The 22,074-nt window shown below is 50.4% G+C and overlaps 1 protein-coding gene across 1 annotated transcript; it reads left to right on the top strand.

Annotated features, from left to right (window-relative positions):
* The first annotated feature begins 992 nt into the window (after window positions 1-992).
* TMEM158 (transmembrane protein 158) lies at window positions 993-2,765 on the top strand. Its single transcript, XM_058556604.1, has one exon. It carries the CDS (start codon window positions 1,250-1,252, stop codon window positions 2,129-2,131), a length of 882 nt encoding a protein of 293 aa, XP_058412587.1. The 5' UTR covers window positions 993-1,249; the 3' UTR covers window positions 2,132-2,765.
* The last annotated feature ends 19,309 nt before the right edge of the window (window positions 2,766-22,074 follow it).

Raw genomic sequence — 22,074 nt, 5'->3', positions numbered from 1 at the left:
GGATCACTGAAATTTTTTCCAAGTGTAAGGGGCCAAATTACTAGGAAAGTGTTTTTTAAATATAAATCTGATTGTGGTACATTATTCTTGGCAGGTCTCTCCTCCCACTTACTATCCTAACGGGGATGAATCGTCCCTTGACACGGATTCTACAGACAAATCTTTCATAAACACGCGCTCACTCGACCTGCCAGGCAGGGGTCCTGCACAGGAGGGGCGGTTTCTTGGGAGCAAAACTTCCCATCGGGTCCCCCAGAGCCGCAAGGCAACGGAGCTCACATTCCCATCAACCCCTCTCCACATGAAACTCTGTCGAGTTCTTGGAATTTTCCTCAGGGTTTGCTTGCTGTGAGGAGACTACCAACTGGGTCTATCGTGTTGAAGGCGCATTTAAAACCAGTCAAACTCTCCACATTTGAGATTTTAAGAGACATCGTAGAAAGGCAGAAAGCTTGGGGTTCGGAGTTCGTGTTCTGGCTCATCGGGTGGTCTGAGGAAGTCTTTCCTCTCTCTTGGCCTTAGTTTCCCCTTCTGTAAAATGAGCAGGGTCCAGGTGAGCGCTAAGGCGAGACATCGCAGGTTCTCTCAGGCGTGACAAAAGGACGGTCTCCGGGCCCTCCGGCCTCCCTCCGAGGACGCAGTTCTCTCAGAGCGCCTTCTCCGCTTGGAGTCGGACTCCCGGAGTGTAGCTGGGCCGCCAGGGCGCGTCCGCAGGCTTCCCCGGTCCGGCCCACACCGCGAGCCGAGGATCCGACGACAGCTCTGCGCCCGGGCCCGGCCCCTGCGCCGGCCTCCAAGTCCCACCCCCGTACCCTGTCCCGCACCCCTCCGGCCGCCGCGCGGCGATTCCCCCTCTCCCCGCCCCGGCGCGTGGAACCCCGCCCTCCGCGGAGTCTCGGAGCCGGGCGGGCGGAGGGCGGGGCGGGGCGGGGCGCGCGGGAGGCGGAGCCGAGCCGGGGAATCCTGCTCCGGGCGAGCGCCGGGCCCCGCAGAGCAGCTCGGCGGTCCGAGGGCCCCCGCGCCGGGGGCGGCGGGGAACCCCAGACGCAACCGGGCCGGGAGGGATCCCCGCGCTGGGCGAGCCGCCGCTGCCGCCTCCGCGCCGCCCGCGCGGGCTGACAGGTGCCCGGCGCGCCCTCACTCCGCCCGGCCGCCCGCTACCGCGGTCCCGCCGTCCGCTCGCCCGCCGGTCTCCCACGCGCCATGCAGCCGCCGCCGGCCCCGCGCGCGTAGGCGCCCGCTGCAGGCCATGCTGCCCCTGCTCGCCGCGCTGCTGGCCGCCGCCTGCCCGCTGCCGCCCGCCCGCGGCGGGGCCGCGGACGCTCCGGGCCTCCTCGGGGCGCCCCCGAACGCCTCCGTCAACGCGTCGTCTGCGGGCGAGCCCGCCGCCCCGCGGCTGCTGGCCTCGGCGGCTCCCGGGCCCCCCGAGCGCCCGGGCCCGGAGGAGGCGGCCGCGGCGCCGTGCAACATCAGCGTGCAGCGGCAGATGCTGAGCTCGCTGCTCGTGCGCTGGGGCCGCCCGCGGGGCTTCCAGTGCGATCTGCTGCTCTTCTCCACCAACGCGCACGGCCGCGCCTTCTTCGCCGCCGCCTTCCACCGCGTCGGGCCGCCGCTGCTCATCGAGCACCTGGGGCTGGCGGCGGGCGGCGCGCAGCAAGACCTGCGCCTCTGCGTGGGCTGCGGCTGGGTGCGCGGCCGCCGCCCCGGCCGCCTCCGGCCCGCCGCCGGCGCCACCGCCGGGGCGCCCACCGCGCTGCCCGCCTACCCCGCGGCCGAGCCCCCCGGGCCGCTGTGGCTGCAGGGCGAGCCGCTGCATTTCTGCTGTCTGGACTTCAGCCTGGAGGAGCTGCAGGGCGAGCCGGGCTGGCGGCTGAACCGCAAGCCCATCGAGTCCACGCTGGTGGCCTGCTTCATGACCCTGGTCATCGTCGTGTGGAGCGTGGCCGCCCTCATCTGGCCGGTGCCCATCATCGCCGGCTTCCTGCCCAACGGCATGGAGCAGCGCCGGACCACCGCCAGCGCCGCCGCCGCCGCCCCCGCCGCAGTGCCCGCGGGGACCACCGCCGCCGCCGCCGCTGCCGCCGCCGCCGCCGCCGCCGCGGCCGTCACCTCGGGGGCGGCGACCAAGTGACCCGCTCCGCTCCTCCCCGCGTCCGCCCGGTGTCCGCGTTCTCGGGTGCCTTTCCCGCCGGGAGACTCGCCGGTGTGCTTCGTGCTGTAGTGACCGTTAGTTCTTCTTTGGGGAGGGGGCGCCGGAGAGGCCCCAGCGTGCTCGAAAAGCAAGGTTTGTGCCGCCCTTGTGGCCCTGAAAAGAAGATGAAGCCCTTGCCCTGAAGGGTGGGATCGCAGCTTGGAAGACGGAGGAGGGAAATGGGGCCCTTTCCCCTCGATTGCACCCCCCTACCCTCCTCCCTCCCCGCACCCACGTGCCCTATATTCATGGCAGAAAATGACCAAATCCTGTGTATTTGTTTTATATATTTAATAACTGTTTTAAATGAAAGTTTTAGTAAAAAAAAAATCAAATTGCTATTGCTATAGTAAGAGAAGCTCTTTGTATCCGAACATAGTATTCAAAGTTTGTTGTTTTTTAATTTATTTAAAGGGGGGGCATGGGAAGGATTTAACACCGATATATTGTTACCACTGACAATGAACTTTATGAACCTTTTCCAAGTCGATCTATCCAGTGACGTGGCCTGGTGGGCGTTTCTTCTTGTACTTCTGTGATTTTTTGGCTTTTAATACAGACATTTTCCTCCAGAGATGCGTATGTAGCCTTTTCTTTATTTGGTTTAGGAAAAGGAATACAAGAATTACAATATGTTGCCCTGAAATGTGAGGGAGGGAATCTCCAAAAAGTTAGAGGAGGGCTAATTCTGTCCCCCTTACCTGTCTGGGAGGCTGGAGACAGAAACCCTGTTACTTGCCCTAATGGCAATTGTTTTGCCTCTCACCACACTGCTCCCCCAATACCCACCCAGCCCACCCCTCAGCCTCTCTGACACTTGTCATGGTGGCATACAGGGGTTTCTGTGATTTGTCTTTTTACCCACTGCCCCAAGCTCTGCAAAACACCCAGTAAGGTGCCAACAGGGTAAAATCAATAGTTCCTCTGAACTGGGTGTCTTGCACAGAAATGACTCATTTTAAAAGGCATGCAGATTTACTTGTCATGTGTGTAAACTTTAGCATATGAGCACATTTCAAAAACTGGTGTTAAAATCTGGGATATTGTTTTGGCATTAAGATTTTTTTTATGGTAATCTCTGGGAGACTAGACAGTTCGTGACCACAAGGCTCTGCTGTCTCCTGATTTCCATGTTATAGTGATGTCTGTTGGGCAGTTGTTTCAGATTCTTCCTGGTTTTCAGCAAGAGAGTAAAAGTCCTTACAGTGACTTGATATAAAAACCATTTTAAAAAAGATTTTAAAAGCTACTTTCCCTGGCTCCCCCTCCTCCTGGCTTTTGAATGAATGCTTGATATTGATCTAGAGCCATAGTTCTCTAAGTGGGGGCCCTGGACCAGCAACATCAGCATCCCCTGGGAACTTGTGAGAGATGCAAAACTGGGGACCCACCCAGGACCTACTGAATCAGGAACTCTGGGTTGGGGCCCAGCAAGCTGTGTTTTAACAAGCCCTCCAAACACTGATGCATTTCAAGTTTGAGAACCGCTGGTGCTAATGGAAGGGAAGCTTCAAAATATGTAGCCTCCTTTTATCTAGAGATGTCTCTAGTATTTCAAAGAAATGGGACCCTTTTTTCATAGGAATCTGTCTGAAGGAGAGGTGGGGTCAGTGATCTGCAGCTTCAGCTGCCCCTCTGGCTCTTTGCCGTCCAGGGCTATCTCTGGCAGAAGCCAGCCTCTGAGAGAGGAGGGGGAGAGGGTGGTGGTCTTCCTCTGTCCCCTTGTCCAGACATTGAAGATGTTCAGTGTAACACAAATCCGCTAGCCTGGCAAGTCACTATAAATCTGCTTATGCCCCAGAGCAAAGTGGGTTGTGAATTGCCCTCTTTTCCAACCCTGTGGTAATTAGCAGGAGAAAATCAATAACTACCAACATTGAACATGATGTAATCTATGCAGAAATAGAAGTATAATGATGTACACCTGAAATTTTTACAATGTTGTAAACCAATGTTATTGCAATAAACAAACAAAAAAAAAAGAACTCAACATTCAGCCCATGTGGGTCAAGATTTAGAATCATAATTTTTTAAAAATAGTTTTGCCAATTTGATGGACCAAAATGGTACCTCATTGTTTTGAGTTATATTTTTTTCCACTTACCAGTTGAGTTTATCTTTTTGTATCTTTACTGCTCATTTGTATTCTTGCTTTATGAATAGCTTAGCAAAGCAGCAAGTCCTCAAAGATAATATCCTTTGCCTAATTTTTTCTTTCATTATATTCTTTTTATTGATTTGTTAGAGCTCTTCCTCTATTAAGGACCTTAACCAAATTTCTGTTATCTATATTGCATATATATTTACCCAATTTTTTTTTCTTTTGTATATGGCATTTTGACTTGCAGAAATTTTTCCACTATATTCCTTAAATCTATTATTTTTTACAAATACATATTCTAAAAACCATAAAAAAAAATAACCACCAACCTTGGTCAATTTTAATATAATCATAGCATTTGTAGTTCTGAAAGTCACATTAAGTATTCCTGGTACAACACACACACACACACACACAATCACTCTCCCTGCTTTTTTCTAAGATGGAAACTGAGGGTCAGAGAGGTTCAGCATTTTGCCTACAACCACACAGCTACACAAAGAGGCAGAGCTGAGACTAAACGTTGGTATTCTGCCTCCCTAACTGGTATTATTTCATCATCAGGAATTTCCTTTCCTAGGAGAATTAGGATCTAGCCCCTCAAGGTCTGCTCCTCTGTTGACCCACCACTGTCACTGTCAGATTCTGTGCAGCCAGAACTCAAAGGAGCCAGAGGGTGGTAATTTTAAACGAGGTACTCAGGCGCTTAATAGAATATATATATATGTATATGTATGTGTGTGTGTATGTATAATATAATAATATATATACATGCTGTGTATACACATACATACACAGGATGGCCCTAATGAATATTATTTAGGGTAGGTTTGAAATATAAATATTTGTTGCTGCAACAATGGACCTTCCTGAAGAAAGATTTTCAGAATTGCCACTGGAGATGCACACGCGTGCACGCGTGTGTGTATACACACATACATACATATATATATATAGTATATATACATATAACCAATGGACCAGTTAGTTCTCCTATACGCTGACTTGGGCAGCTTTCTGAGAACTAGAGCTCCAAGCAGGAGACTACAAAGTGAGGCTGGAGCCTGTGTGCTTTTGGTCTCTTAAGATGGGGTCATCTACTGGGTAAAGGAAGTCAGGTCCTGGCGGGCTCGGCTGGGGGATCTGTACCCTCTAGCCAGTTTGATTTGCATCATCTCAGTAGTGAAACACTTCCAAGCGTGCATTTTACTAAAAGTCAGTCAGTAGTTCTTTCACAGGAAAGGAAGTGTGCCACTGTAGCCTGTGTATGCATGCGTGTGGAATCCCCAGATTCTAGCCCAATCTGAAAGCCTCCTGGGGACAGCTTGAGTTGCTAGTGGCATAGCTAAATCCTCAGTATAAATCATCATTCTCAGTTATTCTTGCTTCTCCTGAGAGTTTACCCCCCGAAGACGGTGTGTACCCACCCTCCAAAATCCAGCCACTGCTGAAGGCTGCCTGCTGGGTTGTCGACATTCATCATGAGAGCTGCCTTGGCCCCAGATCTGAACACCTGGTCTCCTCTAGGGCTTGCCTCAGGGAAGAGAGCCACTGGGCCCAAGGCTACACCGTCTTCCTGGGGCGCCACATCCAGTGCCTGATCAACACCAGGCGTGAAGACCCAGCCCTCGGGACAACTCTGAAGGGTCCTCCCACCTTCAGGACTCCTCCCAGGGTTGGCTGAGCCTCCACTGAGATTCTATGGAGGTTTGATTTCTCCCTGTGCCCACTCCTGCCTCCTCCCATCCCTTCCCTCCACAGGTGTTAATCCAAGAGCACTCCCTAATAAACCTGCTTCTTCAGGAACCCAGCCTGTGGTGGGCAGTTTACCCAATGAGATGCAATTGTTCTAGCCATACGGTCATTAGGCACATAGGATGAGCGGATCACATAAATGATTATTGTTTGTATTCCTTTTACACAGATCACACATTTCTATTTTTTTCTCTTCCATTTGGATTGTTGTGTAATATCCACCGTCAGTGGTGATATGGGAAATGTCCCCTAATGCAAATTCTTGTTTAATCATTGCTCCTCATAGATATACACGTCAAAAAAAGAAGACCTGTTTCTTTCCCTCTCAAATCATGGTATCAGTCAGGATACACTGGTTTATGCTGCAGTAATAAGCAACCCCAACATCTCAGTAGCTTAACACAAGAAAATTTATTCCTTGCTCATGCTACATGTCCAAAGTTGTCAGAGGTTGGGCCCTGTGGAATCACTCAGGGACCTAGGTTGAAGGTGACTCGGACTCGACAATGTGGCCACCATCATCTAGTTAGGAGGATGGAAACTCTGGAGGGTCTCATACAGGCCATTCCATGCTCTGGCCAAGAATTCACATCCTATCTGCTCATTGATTAGAACAAGTCATTGGCCCCACCCAAAGACCAGGGAGCAAAAGAGGTCATGTTTCCAGGTCTCCAGAGGAGAGGAGAACCTAATATCAGGAGGAGCATTAATGAAAACAACTCCCAACACCTGTGTGATCTACAGGCCACCCAGAAGAATTCCAGGACTTTGGTGAGTAGACAAAGGGTTCATCCTAGGAGTGCCATCTCCAGACTCTCCTCCTGTGACTGCCACATTGCCTGCCCACACTGGAAGCTAGATTGCTGCTCGTGGGGATTTTACAAGTGATGGAGGTCATCAGCCTGGTGGCTGTTCCAATGTTTGCGTAGAGTGGGTCCCAAAAGAACTCCATCTGGAAGATTTTGACAAAAAAATATACTCCGGATCCCCATGATCTGGGAGTCATCTAGCAAGAAGGATGGGAGAAAAGTTAGAATTAAAATGGGGAGAAAGAAATGGCGAGGTCAGAACAGACGTCCCATCTCTCCTGGCCTAGCCCCTCCCCCACCGCATAGAAATGACTAATTTATTGACATGGGGGCAAGAAGAGGGCTGGTCTTCACTGTTCCAATTCTCTCCTCTCACAGGGGAAAAGAATCGTCTATCTCTCAGCTAGGTTAAGAGGTTTAAGGCTATAAGGATTGGGAGAGTTAAGAGCAATGTGAAGACATTCAGTGCATGGCTGAGCCTTTCCCTTGGAACGCTGGGAGGGAAAGTCACTAAAGAGAGGATGGGGACAACAGAGGCCAATTGCCCAGAGCCACCCAGTTCACTGTAGGCTGGCTGCTGTGGTACACACCTCATACTCATCCTGGGTGCTTGACCGTGCCTGTTCCAGGCATCCAACTCCCATGTCCTGTCTGGTCTCTTGCTGGTAGACCTTCTGCTGTCCCCACCCCCAGCCTAGGACAGTCCTCTTCAGACAGTGCCTTTGCCTTCCTGGCTCTGCCATGCTGCTCCTGGGGTGTTTCTTCCAGTGCACGACTGGGTCCTTCTGAGCTGGGAGTGCCAAGCCATTTACCACGTGGAGGACTGTTCGGGGAACAAACGAAAACCGATCACAGGCTTCTTACCCCCTCACTGTGAGCAGGTATTTACCAGGTATCACCTTCTCTCCCCTCTTCCCTGCTGGGGCTCTGGTGTTAGGGTGAACCTGCTCCACGCAGTCTGCTCACACTAGGCGCCAGCAGACCCCGGGGTCCCCCAGATCCTCCATGTGCTCTGGCTCTCACCCCAGGGACGAGCATTCCTACTGTCCTCCAGCTCTCAGAAATTTTCAAGTACTCTCTCTTCTCTGGGCCTACAACCTCCCATCAGTTCTGAGTAACTCTGTAAACTTCCATGATTTCTCCTGATGCTGCCTGGCAACTCCGTCACTGGTCAGCTCCTGCTGTTTTCTCCAAGGCCAGAGTCTCACAGAGAGCAGGCCCCTGATGGCTCAAAGCAGCCTGTTTCTCTGCTATCAGCCCTCCGAGGAAGCTGCCTTCTTCTCTCATCACTCACTTCCCGCTATCGAGACCACACAGCCCTCAGCCCGGCCTCGGCATCCTCCACGCCAGTGCTGATACTTGGTGATTTCTGCCACACCCCAGGACAGGACAGGGTCCAAACGGAGTGTTCTGAGGAGGGTGGGGATGTACTGTGGTCCTCGGAGGACTGATGGCGTGGCTGCTGCCCACTCAGGACAATTAAATGCCTCTCTCCTAACCTCACCCTCAGTATTTTCCTGGTGCTCTTACTGCCTGAGTATTCCCAGAACTGTCTCCTCAAGTACTGGGGTGCGCTACTGTGCCGCCTGCTAAGGACGCATTAGTTTTGTGCCTTCATAGGGGCAGTGATGAAAAATCAAAATAATTAGCATCTTGATAATACCCTAAGGCCTCATTGTGAGTCTGAGTACAAATTGTCTCCCAGAAAACATTTTTGGCACTCGAGGAAATAACCTCCCTTCGGGGTGCCCCCCAGGACCTGCTTAGCTCTGTGACCAGCAAGCTCTGTGACCTGCTTAGCTCTGTGACCGGGCTCCTGCGAATTTCCATCAGACTTCCTGAGGGTCAGTGTGCATGGGAGGGGGCCCGGAAAGATTGCTGACCACCTAGCTCTCCATCCCTCCCCAGGTTTGACCCCTGGACTGCAGGTTTGAAACTTGTTCAGAACCTAAAAGAGCCCCCCAGCCCCCTCCTGGTGGCTGTGCTGCAGCTTCTCTGAGTCACCGCTATTTCCCAGCAGCCGGTGGCAACACACTTCTATTCCAGAGGATACATTTGTGAATTCCAGCCTACCTCTCAGGCTTCCTTGTACACTAGCCACTCTGGACTTATATCATGATTCACACTGTGTAATCATCTAGAATGTGATTTTATCATTATAGTGTCTTGGAATCTTATTTCAGAATATTTTATGATCATAGGAGTGCCGAGGCTCAAGTTAAATTCCGTATTTTTTGCTTCTCCTAGTAAGAAAGATGCTTTCTTTTCTCACCATAGGCTTTAACATTATACCTTACCTCACCTCCTATGTTTCTAGATAATTCTGCAGCTACTAGAGGAGGACTACACTGGCAATAATAATAATTATTATTACTATTATTATCATCATCATAAATACTATTATTTTAATTGTTATTTTGAACTGGAGAGGGAAGGAGAAGTAGAAGGTAAAACAATAACTAAGAGGAGACAAGAAAAACAGAATTAAAAACATCAGCTTTAAAAACAGAAAGATTGGGACTGGCCCAGTGGCCTAGTGGTTAAGTTTTCGCACTCCTCTGTGGCAGCCCAGGGTTCGCAGGTTTGGATCCAGGGCATGTACCTACGCACCTCTTATCAAGCCATGCTGTGGCAGGCGTCCCACATATAAAGTAGAGGAAGATGAGCACACATGTTAGCCCAGGGCCAATCTTCCTCAGCAAAAAGAGGATTGGAAACAGATGTTAGCTCAGGGCTAATCTTCCTCACAAAAGAAAAAACCAGAAAGATTATCCTCTACCTCATCCCACCCCCACCCCCCACATGCAAAGGCACAAAGGACGTAGAAATGGAGAGGATGACCTGGAGCCATAGCCTGGGGCAGGCAAAGAATGGAGTGTAGGAAGGGCATCTGGGGGCCCCACAATGGAGTGGCTGCTGGCAGGGGCACGTGGGGACAACAGCTGGCAGCAGGTTCTGCTGGTTTCCCTCCTCCGAGAGCTGTCCCCTCAGGGACAGCTCCGTCAACTTTCCCCTGCCCCGAAACAGTTTTCTCCTTCAGCCCTGGAAGGCTCAAATCACTGAGTTCCAAAATGTCTCACCCAGCCTGGGAGGCACATCCCATGGTGCCAACTCCAGGCTGTCATATGTTCTGGAGAGGGCAGCTGTGGTGGTTAACACGGCTCAGAAAGGTCATTTTGCAACAGAGCGTCATCCTCGTACTCTTGCTTGAACACAGGTAATGTATATTCATTGTGTAAATATCAGAAACTTTGGTAAATAAAAAAGAAGGAAAAGAGGACTCATCTCTCTACTACCAAAAATAAGCCCTGCACGCATTTTGGTGCACGTACTCCCAGTCTATTTTTACGCATGTATGTGTGTCCATGAGTAATTATTCATATTAAAAATGGAATTGTGCTGTACTTAACTGTTTTAAAACTTTTCTTTATTATATAAGTGCTACATGATAAAGAAATGAGAAAATGCCCTTCGTAAAATCAATGAATCCGTATCAGCAACAGTCCCAGCACCCACAGTGACCATGGCTGACGTTTATTGACAAATGTTCATGCCTATGATATACACATGTTAACCCTCGCAGGCACCTGCTTCTCAGCGCCCTGCTTTGCCCACTCTCCGTGTCTCTGGTTGTCCCCTCCCTCTGCTGAAGGTAAGGGAGGGCTTCTCAGGGCAGGTGGTGTATAAGGCTATATTCCTGACGTGTGGCTCAGAGATCAGCCGCTCGGGATATTGAAACCTGTCCTAGGGCCAAAGTCTTGATGGAGATGCAGTGGCGAGCGGTTGTCTATCTTTCTCATCCCAAGTTTATCATCTCCAGATACTTATCAAAGCCAGACCAAACTTCCCACCCCTCCTGGAGACACGTCTTCACTCTCGTGTCTGAGGTTTTAGATAAGGCTGATAAGGAACGGAACACAACTTTAGAGGAAGAACAATGCGATTCATCTCCTCGAGTCATAAGAATGGAGCCGCCTTGTATTGTCTGGGTTTATTTGACGTCTTCGGTGAGAAAATGAATTCTGAGATTCAATAAGCAGGAAGGATATTACGCCTGTACAATGCTACCCAAAAAGCTGTCCTGACGCTGCATGGCGGAGTGACCGCTGCATTCAGATGCCCATGCTGCTGGGGGCAGGGGCAGAACACCCAGAGAGAAGAAAGAGAGCGGTCCAGAGTTGGAGGAACCAGCCAAGGACAGGAACCATCAATGGGCCAAAATGTATTCAGCCCACTGACAATAAATGGACTGAGTTAAGGTCTTCTGTGATGGATCTCCGCTAGGACTGGGTTCCCTGGAGGCAGAGCCTGAGATGGAGAGACCCATAAACGGAGATTTATTGAGGGGTACGCTCAGGAGGAGGGGGGTGAGGGAAGCAGGGTGTGTCTCAGGTGGAGTCGGCTTCAGCCTGATCCCACAGGAGCTCTGGAGCAGTGACTGGACCACAGATTTGCCCCACCTGGAGGCAAAGGGCTGGTCTTTTGTACTCTCATTTCAGTCAGTTTGGCCAAAGTCTGAGTGTAGGGGGCTGCGTAGCCTCCCTGGCAGCTCCCATCTAGCCCTGCCCAGTTCTCCAGAGAAGGAGGCAGCTGAGAGATGTTGGCAGCCCACACTCACAACAGCTGGGGGATGGGTGCGCAGGCCAGTAAGGGGAATCGGGGTAGGGCACCCCCAGGATTGCTGCAGACCTCACGTTGCTCTGGAGTCCCAGTCCCAGCAGTGGATGGCAGGGTGCATAGTGCCCAGAGAGCATGAAGCTCAATGTGCCACTGAACTTGAAACTCCCTATCCAGCCGGCATGCTGACCTCCAGGCCTTTGCCAGTCTCACGTGAGGTCTGGCTGGCTGGCCTTGCTTCTGGAGGTCCTGCACTTGTGCCAACTGAGGTGCAGCTGGCTCTGTCATGCTGGCCCTCCTTCATGAAATCAGAAGCCCCTGCCATTTGCCTCTGTGTTCGAAGTCCTGACTCCCCAATACTTGCATTGTAAGGGCAGTCCCACAGTACTAGTATTGCTATTAGTATTCTATTAGTATTAGACACAGTATTAGTATTGCTGAGGCTGCCAGCAGACTGGTAATAACATGGGACAGGGCACTGGGGCACCTGCCTACAGTACCTGCCTTGCCATTAATGAGCTGTTTGGCCATGGGCAAAGCGCTCCTCCTCTGAGCCTCAGTTTCCTTGTCGACAGAACAAGATTGTTGGGACAAGTGAGGCCTCGGTCCCTCCAGGCCTGCAGTGTCACTTTCTGGCCACCCACCCCCCCATCCTCCAGGCCAGTCGGACCATACCAACTACAAAGAAACACACTCCAGTGTTTCTTCACCAGACAGACTGAAACAGGGGCCAAGACACTCATTTTTCCGGGTGACTTGAAGGGGAAAAACACAGAACAAATCAGAAAAGGTGATTTTTAAGATATCAGAATGGTTTTTGCCACTGGATTGTCTAAATTGGCTGTTTGTGTGGGTCTGATAATCTATAGAATTATGTTTTTTGCATTCTTCTATTCAAATGGCCAGAGCCATGGAATAAAGGTTTTTCAAGCCAAGGAGGCCTAGAAGAAAAAAAAGGAGAAATTTTTCACGCTTCAAAAGTGACTTCTTTGACTTTGTCAGTTAATACTGGGTGTCACACTCTGAGGCAGTGTCCACACAGATAAGGAAAAGGAGAAATTCCCATGGGCTGTGTGCCTGCTGCATGCCAGGAGCTTGACCTTCCAAATCCTCTAGCAGTCTTATGAGGTAGGTAATAGTCTCACCACTTTAATGGTTTATGAACAGACTCAGGCCCTGGGAGGCTGAATAACTTACCCAAGATCACATCTCAGACATGAGAGAGTCGTCACAAAGCCCACGCCTCTCCTACACATCCATGCCCCTCACTAAGGTTTACACAGATTGGTAATTCTGCTAACAAACAAACAAATGTGAATTCATCCAACATCTGAATCCATTTTGCTTTCTTTCTTTTCTTTTTTTTTTTCCTGTGTAAACCAGATTTAGAAGATTTAGATCTAACCAGGCATATTTTCACTTAGGGTAACCAGAAGTATACTTGAAGCACGTTTTTCCAAAATAAAAATTAAATGGTCAGTAAAGGAAATTGTCTCATTTTTTAATCAGCATCTTTGGTGCCAGACTTATGGGGATAAGGCCATTCTTACTTGTGCCATATAAGATTCAGAGCTTAGGTGCTAGATATTCAAGAAGTCCTAGGAAAGCTGGCTGCCTAGATCCCATAGACTCGGGAACTATGAGGTCATGTCCAGCCTTCCCCACCCGGGGAGAAGCCACCAGTGCCACGGGAAGTTGGGAACAGCACCCACACTCTATTGGGGGAGGAGAGAAAGCTCGCCTTAAGATTGCTCCCAGGGAATCCTGACTCTCTCCCTAAGGAGTTCCTGTGCGCTCTGGGCAAGACGCCTCTGCTCTACACCAGAAGCTGGCAAACTTTTTCTGCAAAGGGCCAAGTAGTAAATATTTTCAGCTTTGTGGGCCATGCAGTCTCTGTCACAACTACTCGATTCTGCCAGTGTTGCTCAATAGCAGCCATAAATAATAGGTAAATGAATGAATGTGGCTGTTTTCTAGTAAAGCTTTATTTATGGACATGGAAATTTGAATTTCATATAAATTTCACAAGGCATGAATTATCCTTCTTCTGGGTTTTTTCATCCATTAAAAATGTAAAAATTATTCCTAGGTCATAGGTCCTACAAAAACAGGTCCTTTGCCGTAGTTTGCAGACACTTGCTCTACACCATCCATCTCTAAGTTCCGGATGCTTGAGGGGTCACGTCATCAGGCAAACAGCTGGAAGCAGTGTGGAAAATAGTGTTTGCATAGAGCATTTAATAAGCAATAAAGGCCATGGGGAAACTCTTTCTGATCCTTCCCTGAAATGTTCATCTCAGGCACATTAAAAGAATCAGTTCTGATTCTCCAAGTTGATAGACCCTGTAACATAATCATGTGGTGGAACTTGACGCCACATGTTTAGAAGCTGTGTGTCCTTTTCTGTCTACCCGGTAGATTACAACAGAGAGCACAGCAGATTGAACCACACCCCCCACCACGACCCCAAGGGCGGGCACCAGGTCTCTCTCAGGTGTGCAGGACCCTGAGCTTCAGACTAGAGCCTGCCGCTCAGCGAGCAGTGCAGGCCCACAGAGGCAGGACCTGGCGGCCAGATACACTGGGAAGGCGGTGTCATGGTGCAGCGAATTAATTCGCAAACTCTTCCGCACAAGTCTCCCTGGCCGCCATGGAGAACGCCCCTCCACCCTGGGAAATCTGAGGTAGTTATCTAATACTGCCTCTTAGAACAGGGACTTTTTAAAAACTATTATCTTTTATTTAAAAAATTCATGCAAAATTTGTTTGCTACACCATGGTCTGTTCATTTTCATAAAATTTAATTATTTAACTTGATCATCAAAGTGTAAACCCTGTTTCCCTCCTGGCACACTGCCGAGCACCTCAGGGGATGCGTGCCCAGTTCCCGGGGTAGGAGCCCAGGGGTTGGTGGCCCAGCATGGGTAATAGAGCCAGACAGACATGGGCGAGGCTGCAACTGACATTCTCTTGAGGACCCTGGACAAGTCAGTTAAGACCCCTAAACCCCAGTATTTCCATCCGCAAAACAGAGATGATAATAATATCTACTGGGACTGTAAAATGAGGCTTCTCAATCAGGATGGGGTAAGCTATGCTGGGCATCCAAATTGCAGGGGAAGAGATTTTAAAATGTGTTCTCTTCCCCTCCCTTTTAATAATTAATAATTAATGTGGGGGCAGGGGGTTTGTTTTGTTCTGTTTTGTTTAGGGTATCATTTACATGTGGTGAAATCTTACGTACCCGATCACTTTTTTTTTTTTTTTTTTACATTTTTTTTTTTTTTTTGTGAGGAGATCAGCCCTGAGCTAACATCCGCCAATCCTCCTCTTTTTTTTTTTTTTTTTTGCTGAGGAAGACGGCCCTGGGCTAACATAGGTGCCCATCTTCCTCCACTTTATATGGGACGCCGCCACAGCATGGCTTACCAAGCAGTGCGTCGGTGCACGCCCGGGATCCGAACCAGCGAACCCCGGGCCGCCGCAGCGGAGCGCGCGCACTTAACCGCTTGCGCCACCGGGCCGGCCCCCCGATCACTTTTGACAAACGCATACATCCACGTAACCCAGACCCTATCAAGATAACAGAACATTTCCATCACCTCAAAAAGTTCCCTCGTGCCCCTTTGCTAACCCTAACCGTGTTTCCCACACCATACACCCCACCACACACACACACACACACACACACACACACACACTCACACACACACAGGGTAACTGCTGTTCCATCTCTTTCACCATTGGTTAGTTTTGCCTTTTCTAGAACTTCATATAAATGTGGTCGTACGGTGTGGACTCCTGTATGTCTACTTTCGTTCAGCATATCTGTGAGATTCAACCACGTTGTTACGCATTTCACTAGTCGGTTCCTCTTTCTTGCGCTCTGCGCTGTACCTTCTCCATGAAGGATACATGGGTTGTTTCCACTTTTGGGTTACTTTAGTAAAGCTGCTGTGAAAATTCACATAGATGGACATATGTTTTCATTTTTCTTGGGTAAGCATCTAGAAGTGGACTTGGAGTCACAGAGTAGCAGTACGTTTATGTTCATCTTTCTAAGAACCCCATTTTTTCCAGTTTTTGTATCATTTTACACTCCCATCAGCAATGTGGGAGTTCGGGTTGCCCTAACATCCTCAGCATTTGGAGTTGTCCGTCTCCTTAATTTTCGCTATTCTAGTGGATGTGCAGCAGTTTCTCATTGTGATTTTATTTTGCATTTCTCAGATGACTAATTATATTGAGCACTTTTCCACGTGATTATTGGCCATTCACATATCTTCCTTTGTGAAAACTCCTGTACACTTTTTTTTTTTAGATGACTTTTTATTTTTGAGGAAGATTGGCCCTGAGCTAACTTCTGTTGCCAATCTTCCTCTTTTTTTTTCTTTTTTCTTCCCCAAACCCCCAGTACATAATTGTATGTCCTAGTTGTAGGTCCTTCTAGTTCCTCTATGTGGGACACTGTCTCAGCGTGGCTTGATGAGCGGTGAGTATGTCCGCACCCAGGATCCCAACCGGAGAACCCCGGGCCACCGAAGCAGAATGCACGAACTTAACCGCTGCACCACGGGGCCAGCCCACTTGTACACTTTTTAAAAATTGGTTTGCTTTCTCCTAGCTTTTAACCCAATCCAAAGGTCTGGCATTTCTCAGGATAGAGAACCATGCAAGGCCCAGGTTGGCATCTTGGATGTTAAGTTTGGAATATCTCTGCTATGTCGGCTGCTCAAATTCACCTACTGGATGACTGATGGCTCTCCCATGGGAATTTGATCTGATATATAAGATGTAGGGAACTTGGGATCTCCTAAAAGAACAATGTGAAACCTAAATGTGGGGCTCAGGGAGCTGGAATGGTGGGAAACATCTGGAAACCAACTAGTGTGTTTTAAAAAAATTAAGCCCCAAAGAAACAAATTTCAAAATCTTCCCATCTGAACTTCTTGGTAAATGATTAAGTGATGTGGTGATGGAAGGGGACAGGACTTGGAGGCACCTGTAGAAGATATTACAACCTATACACTTCTCATGAAAATATGCTTTTAAGTCAGACTTGAAATAGGGGAAGCCTCCTCTTGGTCATTAGGTCAACCCCCTCCTACCTCCCCAGAGTCTGTGGCCCAGGAGATCTCTCTCCTCTCTGTTACCCAGGACCCCAAGGTGCTTCGGCTGCTTGGGCAAGGGTCCTGTTACACTGATACAGTGACCCAGCATCAAAGGGCTGGGAGGATCCTGTGGGACCACAGGGGACACGCCATAGGGCCAGGCACAGAGGGCATTCACCCTCTGCAGGGTGGAGTGGCATCCGGTAGGAGATGATAGATGGATGCAGTCTGGGCTGGAGGTTGGGGTGGAGGACCCTGGGCAGGGGAGACATATCCCTGGCCGGCTAGGGGCCCCCAGGACCTGGTCATCTGGGACAGGAACAGACAGAGGCCCAGGCAGGAGGTGGCAGGGCTGGAGCTCACGGGCAGCAGAGGTAAGAACAAGATGGGGGCACGTTGTGGATGGCCTGAGGCAGCTGGGTGTGAGAGGAGGCAGCAGGCAAATGAGAGGATGAGCAGCAAATGCTTCCCTCCTCCCGAAGGAGACTTGGTTGGCTCCAGGGCCTAGGTGGGGGGACTCCAAGGCAGGGCCCAGGCACTCCCTCCCATGCTTCCCTCATATGCACAGCTAACCCTTCCTGCACTGTGCCTGCTGGGCCAGGCAGCCAGGCACCATGCTAAATGCTGTACAGAATTCTCTCATTCAGCCTCAGGACAACCTGTGAGGGAGTTACTGCTGTTAACCAGGTTTGCAGGTAAGGAAACCGAGGCACAGAGTGGTTAAGTAACTGCCCAAGCTTTAGAGTGGCCAGGTGTAGCAAATAAAAATAGAGGAGCCCCAGTTAAATTTGAATTTCAGATAAACGGTGAATAATTTTTTAGCATAAGTATGTCCCACTCAATATTTGGGATATATTGTACTGAAATAATTATTTGTTTATACCTGAAATTCAAATTTAACTGAGCACCCTGTATTTTATCTGACAAACCTACTTTTAACCGCTCTGCCAAGTAACGAAAATTAAGGATAGCAACAACTGCCATGGGTTGAAGACTAACCAACTGCCGGGCAGTGCATCCTGCCCCTAGCCAGTGGTAGCCAGCCTCACCTCCACCCTGTGACAATGAGGAAGGAGAGGCTCTGAGACTTGATGTCCTTTGCTCAAGGCAACTTAGCTGGTAAGAAACAGAACCAGGATCAAGGCCAAGTCTGTAACTCCAAAACCCGTCCAGGATGTGACCGCCCTGGTGTAGGGAGAATCCTGGAGTTTTCACAGCAGAGATGTGCCCACGACTTTGGTGTCCCAGTGATGTGCCCACGGCAGGCCCTCCAGCACGCTCTGTTGAATTTAATTACAAACAGGAATCGTGTATTCCCGTGGTTTCCTTCCAGGACCCTTCCAGCACAGGCTCAGAGAACATTTGGTAGAATTCTTCTGTGGCCTGTATGACCTTCAGAGTTTTTTTTCAAGAGCCCTAGACACCTCTGTGGGAACTGGCATTCCCATTGCCAAGGGCACCCCTCCAGGTAGGACCTGCAAGGAGATAGCAGCTGCCCTGGCCTGGCTGCTCTGTGAGGACTCACCTGGGTTAGAGCACCTGAAGGCAGACCCAGGTGCGCCTCCCACACAGGGCTGCCAGAGAGCCAGCCCAGAGAAACAGGGGCTCCGGTCAGCTGTGGGCGATGCCCAGAGGGGCCCTCTCTCCACTGCCTTTCACCCAGGATGCCACTGACCCACCCCCCGCCCTGCACAGTTGCCCCGCCAGCATCATCACGCTGGGAGCATAGTGGCTCTCTGCTGCGGCTTCCTGGTGCTGAAGGGTTTTCACATACAAGGAGGCAAAGGAGCGGGGGTTCAGGCATCATGGAATTTGAGTTTGCGTCTTAGCTTTGCCATTTCGCTGAGTTTCATTTTCTCATCTGTAAAAAGAGGAAGAGAATACCTACGCTGCAGCAGGAGTGCTGGGAGGGTTCGTCAATGAAGAGCCTCTCAGGCACGTAGGCAGGCCCAGCGAGTGGGGTTTATTACTGCTGACATTTGAGAATGTCCAGAGCAGTTGTTCTTAACCTTTGGGAAGTCCCCTCTCTCCCACTGCCTGGAGGCTGGCTCACTCTGAGGACCCTGGGGACACATAGGGAGGTTTCTCAGGGATCTCCGCCTCCCCTGGACAACCCTGCTGAAGTGGAGAGTCCTGGCACCGCCTGGGGCTGGGAGCGGCTGCGCTGGGGCGAGTGCCCGCACCATTCCTGATCATTCAGCGCGGGAGGGGCTCCAGGTTCTCTCCCGGTTCTGGAGTCTTTGTCCTGTGGGGAAGGCAGCAAACAGACACAGGGTGCTGCCGGAATGTCCCCGCCACTCCAGGAATGCCCCAGCCCCAACTCACGCGGCTCCCAAATCCCTTCTCAACATAGATCCATGACTAGTATGGTTACTGGGTTCAAATGATCGCGTGTCTCCCATGCCTCATATCCGCCTCATTCAGGAACCCCCAAATCACACTTAATGACCCAGATGTGATGGCAAAATCCCCATAGACTTACTGCACCCTGCCAACTGCCTTCAGAGGGAAGCCAAAGACCCAGCAACACCTGACATTTTAGCTTGTGGAGTAATTCCAGCAGAACAGAGTGAGAAGTGGGACCAGTCAGGCGGGGCAGAGGTGGTGGGCAGTGAGGCCAGACTGGTCAGGTTCAAATATGGCCCTGCCACTTGCTAGCTGCTTTCTAGGACTCAGTTTCCTTGTCTGCAAAATGGGAGTATAACAGTACCTCTCCACAGGAATTGTTGTAAAGATTTTAAAAGCTAACACACCAAAGAGTTTACTTCCTCCCCACACCCTTCCAGGAACACAGATTCCACTGGGACCTGGTTCTGCCATGTGCTACCTTGGGTTAAATACCTAACCTCAGCTTTCTTGTCTGTAATATGGGCATAATGATGCCTATCCTTGCAGAGCTGTTGGGAGGAAGAGTGGGAATGAAGGTCAGTGAGGGTGAAGCACAGGGCGCATAGAGAGCTCAACAAGCAGTGCTGGTAGTATTATTACTCCAAGGCAGACATCCGCTCCAGCCCTGTGGACCAGCTGTCTCCTTCCACGTTCAGGAAATGCTTACTTAGTATTACTACCTGCCAGGCAGGCCACGGTGAGCTCTGGGTACAGAGCGGAGATCACACAGGCCAGGACCTTGTCTTCAGGGAACACGCAGCCTATTCTAGTCATCACCGAGGACCAAAATATTAGATCTATGCTTATGGGGAATTGACTGAAACGCATGTAAGTTATTCTTACTCTTTGCTGCTATTCTCAGAAGCATCACTAAAGGGTGTCAGTGCCCAGTGGTGTCGCTGGTGGCTGGGCAAGCCAGGCCAGTGCTGTGAGAGTGTCGTGTGGGAGCCGAGTGCCCTCTTTGCTCCTCTCTTCTTAACGTGCCTGATGAGGTCGAGATGTAAGGAAAGGCTTGCCTCCACCAACAGATGAAGGGATCAACAAAATGCGATACATCCATACAATGGAGTATTACTCAGCCTTAAAAAGGAGGGAAATTCTGACACATGCCACAACATGGATGAACCGTGAAGACATTGTGCTAAGTGAAACAAGCCAGTTACCAAAGGACAAACACTGTATGATTCCACTTATGTGAGGTGCTTAGAGTAGTCAAAAATCATAGAGGCGGAAAGTAGAGTAGAGGTTACCAGGGGCTGGAGGGAGGGGTAATGGGTGCAGGGTTTCTGTTTGGGGTGATGAAAAAGTTTTGAAAACAGAATGGTGATGTTTCAAAACCTTATGAATGTAATTAATGCCACTAAATCATATCCTTAAAAATGGTTAAAATGGCAAATTTTGTATCATATATATTTTAACAAAATAAAAAAATATAAAAATCTTAACAACAATAATAATAAAGGAAAGGCTTGGGGGCCGGCCCGGTAGTGCAAGCGGTTAAGTGCGCGCACTCTGCTGCCGCGGCCGAGGGTCTGCCGGTTCGGATCCCGGCACGCACTGACGCACCGCTTGGCAAGCCATGCTGTGGGGGTGTCCCATATAAAGTGGAGGAAGATGGGCATGGATGTTAGCTCAGGGCCAGTCTTCCTCAGCAAAAAAAAGAGGAAGATTGGCAGATGTTAGCAGATGGCTGATCTTCCTTGAAAGGAAGGAAGGAAGGAAGGAAGGAAGGAAGGAAGAGAGAAAGAGAGAAAGAGAGAAAGAAAGAAAGAAAGGAAAGGCTTAACCTGGCTCCAACAGAGAACTGAACGTGGGCCATAAAAGATGGGTTTTCTCCCCTGCCCAGTGGAGGGACCGGAAATGTCTCCTTGCCCCTGAACCATGATGCCCGTGCTCTCTGTTGCTGCCCGGCTCACCCCATCCCACCCCACCCCAGGCTGCTCTCCTGCTGATACAGCAGAATGGGGGGAGCTGGGGATTCTCTTTTCCTCGTCACCAGCACTGACAGATGTGGCTATGGCCTTCAGGAAGGAGAGCCGAGCAGATCCTCTACTCCCGACGGTGGTGCAGGCAATGGGACCCTGGGTTTCTGGCTCCGGGTGGTCGCGAAGCCAGCTCCACGGGCAGGCAAGCTCCAATATTCCTTGTGGGCATGACTGGAAATGAGTGAGAGAGCCGGCCCACGAGCTTTTCTTGTTTTCGCCAATTCCCTCTTCTTCTCTCTCAGCTCTGGGCGGTGCAGGAAAAGACTGATAAAACCACTGCCTTGCTCTCTCCTGCCACTGAGAATTATTCCTTTTGTCATTATTCCAAGATTCCCAGTGAGTCTCCGGGGCTGGAGGCAGCCGCGGGGCTTGGATGGACTTCATCATCGGTGCAGACCCAGGGTGGAACATAAAAGACTCAGCCTTGACATTTTACAGATGGAAACAAGTTTCTGCACCATCATGGTTGGGCTCAGAGAGAGACAACATTTTAACTCCGGCACAGGATGAAAACTCTTTACGATCCCGGCTCTGGCAGGAGAGCAGGATTTGCCCGCGGGAGATCAACACTGACTCGATCTGACCCGCGACCGTGACGCGGCTCCCACGCTCCATGAGCCTCCGCTTCCTTGTCTATAAAGTGGGGTGACATCAAACACCGGCTTGTGGGGCTGTTGGCGCCTGCCCTCTCCATAGCACACAGTCTGTCTGTACCCCCTTCTAGTTTATCAGCCACGTCACACTTCGGTGGAGAAGGGGTGGGCTTGACTGGACCAGTGATGTGTACTATTATTAATAGCTATTGTTTATTGAGATGTTACTAGTGCCCCTCTCTGTTCTGAGAACTTTTAAATATGCGTATAGAAGATTTTGGCGGTTCCCCACCCATCACCCCTCCCCACTGACCACTTCCATGCATATTGGCCTAACTTCCAAATGCTATCATTTCCGAATCCATCTTGGGACACCGGCTGCTGGAGCCCACTATACCATGCACCGAATAGGCTGAAGTGCTGAGGAATTAAGGCACCCCAGGAGTAGGCCCCGATCAGGGACTGATGGGATCAGTGGAGCAGTCCTCAGCCCCGTTGCCCCTCAGGCCAGGTGGTGCTGCCAG

This window comes from Diceros bicornis, chromosome 2 (genome assembly GCF_020826845.1).
Source record: "Diceros bicornis minor isolate mBicDic1 chromosome 2, mDicBic1.mat.cur, whole genome shotgun sequence".
NCBI lineage: Eukaryota > Metazoa > Chordata > Mammalia > Perissodactyla > Rhinocerotidae > Diceros > Diceros bicornis.
Note: the sequence above shows the minus strand (reverse complement) of the source record. Positions and strands in the feature narration are given on the sequence as shown.

What these genes read in the sequence shown, in the direction of transcription:
- TMEM158 (XM_058556604.1), top strand. Translation starts at nt 1,250, where the DNA reads ATGCTGCCCCTGCTCGCCGCGCTGCTGGCCGCCGCCTGCCCGCTGCCG.